This window comes from Diabrotica undecimpunctata, chromosome 4 (assembly GCF_040954645.1).
Source record: "Diabrotica undecimpunctata isolate CICGRU chromosome 4, icDiaUnde3, whole genome shotgun sequence".
NCBI lineage: Eukaryota > Metazoa > Arthropoda > Insecta > Coleoptera > Chrysomelidae > Diabrotica > Diabrotica undecimpunctata.
Genome location: NC_092806.1, coordinates 80830090 through 80842480, shown reverse-complemented (window position 1 = coordinate 80842480; position 12391 = coordinate 80830090). Strand labels below are relative to the sequence as shown.

Here is a 12391-nt window from a genome sequence, read left to right as displayed (position 1 = left end):
CTCCAGAATGCAGAATTTGACCATTGTTTACGGTCGAACATTCTCGAAATAATGATTATGGAGGTGGATCGAACAGATATTTTTTTCGAGAACATCTATATAGAAGTAATAGAACAAATTGGAACATGATCTCTTACCAGATGATTCTAGAATATCCAAAAAGATATAAATACCCGTGATTTGGATTCAAGATGGCAGTTTTTAGTCAGAAGTCATGCCAGTTTTTATTATGAAAGTTAGTAGACACATTTAGTTAGTGAAGTAAATTGTTCAGAATTTTCAAGAAGTCAGTCAGAAAAGTTTAGTAAGAAATATGAAAGTTAGTTGGAGTCAGTGAATCAGTTACAAATAGTCAAATTGTTTAATATAGTGAGTTAAATGAAGATTAAAAATTATGCATATATTTAATGCACATTTATAATTATACACAAATAATTATTGAAGATTATAAAAGTATATTAGAAGAATATTGGATGGACATTGGAAGGAATTAAAATTATATTATGATTGGAGATTAGTATAAATCAACTTATAATAATTGGATATTGGTATATTGAAAAGAAGAATAAATATAAATGGTGTTTGCTGGTTTGCTTGGTGGTGTATAAATGCTGGTGAAGAAAACTATATCTTAAATTGGTAGAAGCTGATAATTGGAAAAAGTAATTTCACAAAAAACAAGGATAACCGAAGTACGAAGACATTCAGTGGTGATTAGAATCTATATAGTGGAAAACAGTTCATTTAGGCATTCAGTGAAAGAAAGGTACAAAATTTTGTTAATATAATTTAGTTAGTGTCATAACAGTTTCAATTTTGAAGATAGTTTGTTTAAATTTTACATTGTCTATAGAATTTAATTAGTTTTATAAGAATATCAATTTAAATATAGTTTATTTTAAATTTACATTGGCTAGGTTAGATATATATGTGTGTTTCATAATAGTTATAATAAAGATAATTTAAAAAAAGTACTTACAAACTAATTCTTTGAGAACCGCGATAAAAACCCTATATTATTAAAAATACTCATTGCTCATCATTCAAACAAAAAACACATCATAACAATATATATATATATATATATATATATATATATATATATATATATATATATATATATATATAAATATATATATATATATATATATATATAAATATATATATATATATATATATATATATATATATATATATATATATATATATATATATATATATATTTCAATTGAGCTCCGTGGTCAAGTGGATACCGATATACGGAGCTCACTTGACAATTCCGTAATATTGGTTCAGTCGATTCATCAGAATGTAGAGTTTAATAATTTATAAAAATTTTTTGGAGCCCGTAAATACCCCTGTATCATAAATGTATATCGCTTAGTTCACGTGTATATATTATAGGGGTCGTTCAGATCTTCTTCATTGTATATTTGAACCATACGTTTATCGGTTTAACTAAGCTCTGAGAGTTTGGCAACTGTGCGATGATACCGTATATTTTCAACATATACCCTGAACGGTTTATATGGGCTCCTTATTTTTATCTACTGTTTGTAGACAGTGGAATGTCATACGCATAACACTGTGTAACAGAGGATATCATATTACCTGGTATAACTACGTACTAAAATGTAACTGGTTCTTTAAAAAACAGGTATGAAGATACAAAAGGATTTGGGCTTATTATTGAATGGAATGTTCGCTTGCATAGAAAATTTTATTTTTTCTGTATTTTTAAAGATGTTGTTTTTTCATTTAATATAATTTTATTAGTTCAATGCCGGACTTGATGTTTTTTTTAATTACAGAAATTTCGTAATATATTTTGTTTACGTGAGTGTCTTTGTACATTTTATGTAAGCATCTGATTAATAAAAACTACTTTTATTTTATTCAATCTTCTGCGATATATTGTATAAAGCTTTTTTAATATTTTAGTTCTGGTCTTATTTGTGTACTACATGTGATATCTCGATAGAAGGTTATCTCAAAATAAATATGGTTAAGTGCTACAATAGATATTTTTGTGTTAAAATGGGTAGTAGTGTGCACAAAAAGAAAGAATGGTTAATTTGTCTAACAAGGTATATTTGGCAGCAGAAGCATATAGTACAAGCGTCTATGTTTTAAGGGCGGAAGGACGTGCGCCTCATTTTTAGCTGACAAGCTTGCGAAGAATATTATTTCTGGTCCTCAATTTACCATTTAGTTTTAAACAATAATCTATGACTGACCCGGTGTGATACAAACTATTTTCAAGGAATTTATAGGAAGTCTACAGTTCAATGATTTTATGACAAGATTGGATGTTCAGTTTTGTGAAAACGTCTATGTTGAGGAAATTGAAGGAGTACCCACGAGTTTTTCAGGGGTTTTGGCTGAAAATTTATTCATAGTTTATTTTTATTGTGCAATAATAGGTGTCTCGTCTATATAATAGAAGTCCTAGTATCTACCGGTATGGATCGTTTGTTTGTGTAAATGTTATACAGTGTAGGTGCCTTTATGCTACCCCAAGCGAGACCGTTCTTCATCTGCTACTCTTACCAGTGAGTGATACAAAAAAGATTCTCTTATGTTGGCATACGCAGACAATGTAAGTGAGCTTGTTATCTAAGGGGATATCATATAGTTTTTGGAAAAATATTCTGTAATTTAAGGTGTCGTAAGCGGCATTTAGATTGAAAAATACCACCCCTGATACCAGATATTTTTCGTACCCGTCTTTTTTTTGCCAAGTTTAAGCAAGGTAACAACTTTGGCTTGTCTCTAAATTTTGGCTATCTCCATAATTTGAATACAGTTGTTCATCATGCGGATAAGCCATTGTAGAGTGTTTTTGGTCCAGGTTTCGTAATAAGCTTTGTGCTCAGATCCTCAATGTCGGTAGTTGTATTATTTTTCATTAAATATGTAGATGGTGGATCCAAGCTCAACATCGTTAAAAGGTTCTCTCGGCTGACTGGTTTTGTCCTTTCTTACTTTAAGTTATTCTTTGCTTCTTTTGCGACAGAAATAGCATGTCTATATCTATGATCTGGTTTTCAGCGATCAGCTATATACCAAATACCCTAGGTTAGACCCTATATGTGTTTCCTGCACTAGAGATAAGTTACATTCGTGTTTAGCTCATATGTCTGATAAGTTTAAGTAAAGTAAAGTTTCTTGATCTCTAGATATACCCTTAACAGTTATAGACATATGTTATTAGAATAGTTGGTTCTAAAAAGGACCAATTTGACAAAATCATATTAAAGGGGTGACTGAAGAATTAGCCGATTAATTAATTAATCATTACCCGGGGTATGCCCGATTGCGGTGATCTTATTAGTACTTCAATCTTCTTTAACGCGCGTTCTTTGAATCCCATAAGTAATGCCTAATCTTTTACTTTTTATTAAAAATTTAAATTTTACATGTCGTGTATTACTTTTTGACGATATTTCGAATCAGATTTGTATAGTAATAATTTTAGGTATTAACGAGCCTCTTTGTGAAAAATAAATAAGTTTGTGATATCGGTCGCAACTCATATCTAGATAATAACAAAATAAACAGTTAAAATAAGTGTAAACAATTTCAACTACATATATCGGTGCCACTGTTCAGGTGATGGGTTTATCAGAGATTATCAAAGATTACATTTTAATTCAATGTTCTATTTACGTATTTTCAATATTAAAAAAGTAGGAAAAGACATGTTTATGCTTTTATTTTTTTAAATCTATTCTATTTTCTTTTTCGAGTTCCGTCTTTTTTGAACGACCTGTGTTCTTTTTTTAATTGGGCACTTGTCCAAAGCTATGACAAATACTCTTTCCTCTACTATTCTACATTAATATGACTGATTTATTTTATCTTTCTTGCAGCAATTTTAATGTTTATCCTGTGTATCTTCTTCTTCTATTTATATAGACATGACTGTCATTTTTCAATGTGCCTCCAGTAAGTTGCCGTTCCATCGTTTTCGTGATCTTCCTACTGATCGTCTTCCTACAGATTGACCGTCTCTTGCCATCTTTACTACTCTATTTGTTGTCATTCGGCTTATATGATCGTTCCATTCTACTCTTCTATTTCTTAACCAGTTCTTGATCTTCTCCATCTTGCATCTACGTCGTATATCTGTACTTCTAGCTCTGTCCCATAGTGACTTACCATCAATTTTTCTAAGTGTTTTCATCTCTGCTGTTTCTAATATCCTTTTTGTCCTCTCTGTGTCAGGTCTTGTTTCTGCCGCGTATGTCATTGGTCTGATGACTGTTTTGTAAATTCTGCCTTTCGTTTCTTTCCCGATAGTTTTATTGCTTCATATTGTTTCATTTAGTCAGCCTGCGGCTCTGTTTGCTCTATTCACTGGATCTTCCACTTCAGTTTTGAGCTTTCCGTAGCTAGATAATGTGATGGCTAGATATTTAAACTCCATCACTTGTTCTATTATCTGACCTTTCAGCTCCAATTAACATCTTAGTAAATTTGCTGTTGTAACCATGAATTTTGTCTCTTTTGGGGAAATTAACATGTTAAATTTTCTGGCAGTTATATGAAATTGGTGCAGCACACATTGTAAATCATCTTCATTTTGAAAGAGTAGTATTGCGTCGTTTGCACAGCAATTTTAATTTGTTTTTCTTCCATTTGGTATCTTTTTTTAGTTCTTACTTTTTTATTATTTCATCCATAATCAGGTTGAACAATAGAGGACTCAGGAAATATCCCTGCCTTATCCCATTGTCAGCTTTATTAGGGTCGGTTGGTTCTTCTTCTACTTTTACTTTTATTGTGTTATTTTGGTATATATTTTCGGTCGTTTTGATTTTTCCTAGAGGTATCTCTCTTGCGTACAATAAGTGGATAACGTTTTTTAATTTGTGTTTCTTCTGCATATCATTATTTCTTCTGTGTATTAAAAGTTACATTTTGCTTATTATTAAGATTCCCTTAACGTGTTTATTAATTGTCTTGTTTCTGCAGTACGAATATATGTGTATCATGATAGATTGTAATGCATATTTCATTTGCGTTTGCCAATTACTTTTTCACTTCCTCAGCGATAGGTCTTTTTTTCCTCATCAATAACCTTATCTTATCCTCGCTCGATACAGGTATTCTAAGATATTTATATTTCACTATATGCTCTATCATTTGATTTTTATCTCAAATTTGCACCTATGACGAAATTTATAATACATATCTAATATCTGGTGCTTTCATATGAAACTGGAATAAAACACTTGGTAGATAATATTTATTTGTTTTGAGTACACTTTTTTTAGAACCTAGTACATAAAGGAATAAATATTTGTCTGTTTAGTGTTTTCCAAGTCTGTAAAACATAAACAGGCTTAAATATTAGATTATACATTTATTAAGAATATTCAATATCGAAATTGAAGATTTTGTATCACAAAATATGAATAGGTTTTTACATTTTGTTTGACGTTTTAATCTTCTAATCGGAGTTCATTTTTCGAAAAACTATAAAATTGTGAGAACAAATTGCTATATAAAAGTACGAGGCAATATTCTCATGCTGTGAGCTTTGCTGCTCTGTTACTTGTATAACGCTTAAGCTATTTTTAATTTTTTGTCAATATTTTTGAGGTGTTTCCTTAAATGACCATGTTTAAGGTTAGTACGTTTGATTAAATGAAATTGACATTAATTTAATAGTTTCCATTTTATTAGTACTGATGGTATATAACTAGCATCTGTTGGTACTATATATCAATTTTAACATGTGGAAGTGAGAGCACTCTCTTGTTAGTATTTTTAGTGTAAATTATGTGGCAGCCGTAGCTCAGTGGCTGTGTTACTGGTTTAACAAGCTGGAGGGCCCGGGTTTGAATCCTGGCACCGACAAAATTTTCAATTTCTAATTTAACTGCGCTGCCACTGTGCTTCGGAGGGTACGTAAAGCCGTCGGTCCCGGCTACGAAAGTAGTCGTTAAGTCATGTTAGGGGCGCTTGCGCGACCTGAAAACCCTAACACTAGACCTTAGCCAGAAGGTTACACGAACTTACTTACTTACTAGTGTAAATTATGACGAAACCAGAAATAACCCATAATATTCCCCCCGTGTGATCTTAGTATTTCCATTGATTGAATAATATAGGGTCTCCAATATTTCAGTCAATGGTATGTCAGAGTGGTTTTTATTAATTTTTATATATATTTGCAACATGAAGAAGAAAGTTCAGTATAGGCAGTTAAACAGCTAACCTGTCAATTTAAAAGTAAGAGTAAGTACCAACTTGCTGAAAAGCATACCCATACACAAAAGGGATGATAAAATGTACTGCACAAACTATAGCGGTATAAGCTATATATTAATTATTAGGATATACAGATTTTTTTTTAATAAACCTATAACGATTGAGTGAATAGGTCAACTATCAAATAGGAGACTATTAGTGTGGAATTAGAAAAAACTTAATAGAGACCTGGACAAAGAAATGAGAGATCAAGTACTAAAAGCAAATAGACTGGCAGGATGCCTTAATAACACTATATGGCTAAACAGACACATTAACACTGAGATGATATCAATTTATAAAGCCAGTGTAAGACAAATAATGACATATGCTTCAAAAACAAGACCTGGCACAGCCACAACGCAAAGAATAATGGAAACGGCAGAGATGAGAGTACTGAGAACAATTATAGGAAATACGCTGAGAAATCTAAAGAGAAGTGAAGACATTAGAAGAAAATGTAACGTAAAGTGTATAAATGAATTTACACAAAATAGAAAAAAAGAATCGAATAATTACATAAGCAGAATGGAGGAGACCCGTGACGTCAAAATTGGAAGAGATAAGCCACGAATCGGCAGAAGAAGTATCGGACGATCGCGCAAAAAATGAAGTGATAACCTTCCATAGAGGTATTATTCCACCAATGAACAAGTAAAATTGCTTATAAAGAGAAATAATAACAAGAAAAAAAAGTAACATCTCTCAGATAAATAAGCGGAACAACAGAAACTGAGTATAAACGTGAAATTCCAGAATTAACATTAAATAAATTACCGCAAATCGTACGAACTGAAATAAGTATTATTTTCTGCTCATATATATAATAAGAACTATATTTAAACCAAGTGACAGAAAAAAAATTATATATACATTTACTTCTAAATGATTAAGGTCTATAAAATTATTATTAAAGTTAAAGCTTATACAAGCGACAAAGTTTTTAAAACAATTAGACCGAACATATTATCATAACTGTAAAACATAATATATACGGAAACAATAAAGAAATAGATATGTTTAGTGGTTATGAAACCGCTTGTCGTCTGCCATGAATTTTATTACAGAATCAAGTTACCAATACCATAAGACACCAAAATATTTTGTCTGAGTAATGACTTACTACGATAAAAAGAAATAGAATACTTTTATAATACAGAACGTTATAACGTTGTGTAAACGCATGTTAATAACAATTGGTAATAAAGACATAAAGATACCCACTAGAAAGTTTAAAATTTCAAAACTACAGTAAAATAAAGTTCAAGTATATTATTTTCATTATTTGTTCAATACTGATGCCATCAATTTTTATTTTACATCTAGTTGGTTCGTTGCTGACTACTATTGTTTTAGTTTTCTGAGATGAAATTGTCATAATAAATTCATAATGCCAGGTATTTTATTTCCATTACCTATGTGGTTATTCCATTCTTTTTTCTATTTTGTATCCATTCATTTATACACTATACGTTACATTTTCTTTTCGATTTCTCAGAGTATTTCCTGTAATTCTTCTCAGTACTCTCATCTCTGCCGCGTCCATTTTTCTTTGCGTTGTGGCTGTGTCGGGTCTTGTTTCTGCTAATGCCATCAATTTCTATTTTACATCTGTGGTCCTTTGCTGACTACTATGGTTTTAGTTTTCTGAGATGAGATTGTCATATTAAATTCTTTTGCTCTTATGTTAAATTTGTGGACCAATCTTTGCAGACTATCTTCATCTTGGGCTATTAATATTGCGTCATCTGCGTAACGGAGTATTTTAATTTCTTTGTTTCCCATTCTGTATCCTCTTCGTTTGTTAACGCTTTTGATGATTTGATCCATGATCAAATTGAAGAGCATGGGGCTCAATCTCAACGAATCCCCTTGTCTGATTCTGCTGCCTATTTCTATAGGTTCTGTAAGTTGTCCCTCTATTCTGACTTCAATTTTGTTGTTTTGGTCGATGTTTTCGATAGTTTTTATAATATTTAGGAGAGCTTCTCTATTATACAGAAGATGGATTACATCTTTCAGTCTTACTCTGTCAAACGCTTTCTTTAGGTCAATCAGACACAGAAATGCTAGTCTATTATACTTCAGTGATTTCTCAGTAATTTGCTTTATCACGAATTTTGCATCTGTACACGATCTACCACTTAAAAAACCCGGTTGTTCATGTGCTAAACTTATATTGTGATTAATTAGCACTTGTAAAATTTTAGTTGTAAGTTTTAGCGTAGTATTTAACAAGTTTATACTTCTGTAGTTTTTTGTCTGTTTTTATCTCCTTTTTTATATAGTAGAGTTAGTTCGCTCCTTCTCCAATCTTCCGGCATTTTATTGTGTTTTATAATTTTATTAATTAATATTGTTATTTGTTCTGTCATTGCTGCTCCACAATATTTCAGTATTCGTTTGGTATCTCGTCTTGACCTGCTGCTTTTCTGTTCCTCAGGTTTTCAAGTATTTTCCGAACTTCCTGTACATTTATATTAAGTTCTTTATATGTTGTAATTTCTGATGTTTCCGGTTCTAGCGTCGTTTGTTCTTCTCCTGTATATAGCTTTTTTAGGTAGTCAATCCACGTATCATTTTTTATGTATTTTAGTTCTATTAGTTACTTTACCTCCGTTCTTTGACGTCTGATGAAGCGCTATATTTCCTTTTGCAGACAAGAAAAATTATGTTCCATTTCTTTCGAAAAACGTTCCCAGTGACCATTTTTTATTTTTCTTATAAGTGCATGTGTTACGTTTCTAATTGTCTTGTAATTATGTTATGCCTCTTGTGTTTTGGTTGACATGTATTTCAGGTAAGCTTTTTTGTTTTCTTTACATTTTTCCTTCACTTTACTTATATTTCTTTTACCGAGAACTTTCTTGGCCGAGGCTAAGATATTAGACTTAAGTATTGTTCAGCTTTCTTCGACTCCATCACTTTCTGTGATATATGTATTTCTGTTTTTCTCGGTTCTTCTTTTCTGGAATAGGTATCTTGTCGAGTCATCCTGTAAGCTTTCGACTTTTATCTTTGTGGTGTATTTCGGTGTTTTGTTATCACATATATGTGTTTTCATTCGGCACAATACCAATTTGTGATCGCTTCCTATTTCTGCTGATGTTAGTGCTATCTATTCAACAGAATATAGTCTATAATAGATCTTTGTCCTCTACTGTTTTCAAAAATGTATTTGTATTGTTCTTTGTGAGGGAAAAATGTATTATTATTACGTATCTGGTTTTTGCTGCAGAGGTCCGTTAGAAGGTTTCCGTTTTCATTTCTGATATTTTCGTTATATCGCTGTTTTATCGCTGGAACTAAATCATTGCCAACACGGGCGTTAAAATCACCCATAATGATTATATATTTATCATTTGGGGTCTCGTTTATTACAGTCTGAAGGTGTTCCTAGAAGTTTTCCCTTGTGGTGGTATCTTTGTTGTTCTCTGGAAGTGAATTGCTACCACATGCAGAGGTTTAACATCCAGTATAATTTTTACACTTACTATTTTTATACTTGGTGTAAAAAATTTTTGTGTACTAACAGAGCGACTCCTTCTTTGGCTCTGGTTTCTTTGGTAACACCACTGTAAATCATGAGATGGTCATCTATAATAATTTGACCCTTTTCCTTTTTTCTTTGTATCTTTTAACGCACACATGTCTATATTTTTTTTTTTCTACAAGCTCTTTTGTAATTTTCTGCTCTCTTGTAGAGACTTTACGTTCAAAGCACCGATGCGAAGTGTATTTCTCGTTTACCACAAATTCGTTGTCCTCTTTCTCCCGTTAGTCGTCGTAATGAAATCATTCCTGTCCCGAGGCATAATTCTGTTTCTATGAGCTGTATGGTTTTAAAGTCTATCAGTAGGGTGCTAAACTGGCTGTAGACCCCCTCCTCCTTTATTTGGGCTTGGAACCGGCAACAGTTCTGTCGAGCTACTCAATTTACCCAAAAAAACTGCAGGCGGATTTGAGATATGTTACTTAAGGATGTACTTAATCTCTATTAATTCTTTGATCTGTTTTTTATTCTCTTTCAGATCTGTTTTATATTAGGTAAATTCTTATTTCATTCCTTAGGTAAATTCTTATTTCAAACCCTCCCGCGCACTTTCAGGTCTACATATTATATAAGTATTTTAGTTTTTTTTTTTCATTTTACTTTTACCTCTTTTTGTACTTACTTTACTTTCCGTGTCCGGAACACCAACAGCTTTAAATTTTGTATTTCCAATGGTTGGCTACATAAATGGCCCTGTCATTCGCTAAAAATAAATCTTTTTCTGTGTAGGTCTCTCTCATCTCTGTGTATGCTAGTAGATTTTTTGTGGTAACAAACTTTATAATCATACCGAAGGGGCTTCTAATTTCAGAAACTGTTACACGATTACTCTATTTGATATATGTACATGTATGTACTAAATGTTTTAGTGCCAATGCATTTTAATAAAAAATACTAATTAATAAAAACGGAGATTTTCGCTTTTCCAAGTTTATAATACACACTTTCTTATGTTTGAAAATATATAAAAGTAATATAAATTACCGCCTTGCTTATTAAAACCAAAAAGTAAAATAAAGGTATATGGCGGTTAACAATTTATATTTAACTACATAAATTAGCCAAATAGTCCTTAAATTCCTCCATGATTAAATTGATGGATATTTAAATAAATTTCAAGTTCCAGAATGTATCTGCTGTAAAATTTGAAAATCTACTACTAATACAATTATTGGCAACATCGCAGGAGTTTAGAAGTATAAGCAATATCGTAAATACGGATCCCAAAAATGGTTTATCCTTTTGTGGAGTCCACTTAATCCTACGTGTTGGTCGGAGTCTACATAAAGCGCTACTTAGATAATAAAATACACGGTGTATATTCTACTGGAGTTAGTATAATACCGTTTTAGAACGGAGCTTACATTAACCGCTAGATGTATAATATATATATATATATATATATATATATATATATATATATATATATATATATATATATATATATATATATCGCCTAAGCGATTAGTCGATGAGAGAGCTGAGATAAGGAAACCAGTTATATTTCTAATCTAGTAATTCGTTGCTAACCATTAAACATTACAATATTATTATACATTTTAGGATGAATTACTACAAAGAGTTAAAGAAAAACATGAAAAAATAGCCAAAGTTACAAATAGAGAAGAGGTAGACATTGTATCTGTGAAGAAGCCAAATTCAACAGAAAAGCAAGAATTGCCATAGTTATACTAAAACATGAATGTTATTCAAATTAAAACTAAATAAGATCATTTGAAAAATGTTGTTATTCTGAAAATAAAAATGTTACAAGATATTTTTAGTTAAATTATTTCAGTAACTTCTTCCGAACAATGTGTAATACTTCGGATTGCTTTTACAGTCTGGATGAATGCATTTATCGCTTGGTTTGATATCGGTAGGTTGTTCCAAGGGGATACAAAGGGATTTGGCACCCATAGATGGGGCTCCAGGTTCAGTATTTTCATTGGCATCTCTGAAAAAAAAAACATTCACATTAGATCAAATAAGCTATGTCAATAAAGCCTCAATAGTGCAGGGATAATATTATTATGTTACCGAATGTAAAATCTCAGAGACTGCAGGTTCGAATACGATAAATATTTACGTATTTGTAAATATAGAATATTTTAATGCCGATTAAGTAATTTTGCTAGGTACCTAGGTAGAACTGCTTTTGACAGAGTATTTAAATATAAAGGTATTATTGAAAAAGTCTGAGTCTATACAAAAATTACTAGGGTAAGCATTTATGCATTGAATTATCTAAATAATTATGTTTTTTTTTTTTCAACTTTAATTATGTTTTTTTTGTTTATTTCAACATGGGTCGTTATACAAGAAAAAGCGACAGACAGAGTTGGTCCAAGGAAAGTATGATGGCCGCCATTCCAAAAAGTGTTAAAAGGCAATTTTTTTTTCTTCTTTTATGAGAGGGGTGGTCCAAATGTTCGAAACATACCTCGGTCCTAGAAGGTGGGCAGAACCGCCTTCCAGCCTCGGTTATGCAGGACTCCTCCAGCTTGGCCACGATAATATCTGAGACCGCGCGCTAGGGTTGTTCAAACACCATCGTCGTCAATGCCAGAGACCTACCTG

The 12391-nt window shown here is 31.6% G+C and overlaps 2 protein-coding genes across 3 annotated transcripts in view; one reads left to right on the top strand and one right to left on the bottom strand.

Annotated features, from left to right (window-relative positions):
* LOC140439726 (NAD-dependent protein deacetylase Sirt2-like) overlaps positions 1–11519 on the top strand; it is a 522839-nt gene extending 511320 nt beyond the window's left edge. Inside the window, exon 7 of the mRNA XM_072529839.1 lies at positions 11375–11519. Coding sequence (XP_072385940.1) covers positions 11375–11497 — 123 coding nt within the window. The 3' untranslated portion in view covers positions 11498–11519. The remainder of the gene's footprint in view (positions 1–11374) is intronic.
* Positions 11520–11540: 21 nt separating this feature from the next.
* GluProRS (Glutamyl-prolyl-tRNA synthetase) overlaps positions 11541–12391 on the bottom strand; it is a 432648-nt gene continuing 431797 nt past the window's right edge. For both annotated transcript variants that reach the window (XM_072529836.1, XM_072529837.1), the window contains one exon: positions 11541–11768. In XM_072529836.1, the coding sequence (XP_072385937.1) occupies positions 11606–11768 (163 nt within the window). In that variant the 3' untranslated portion in view covers positions 11541–11605. The remainder of the gene's footprint in view (positions 11769–12391) is intronic.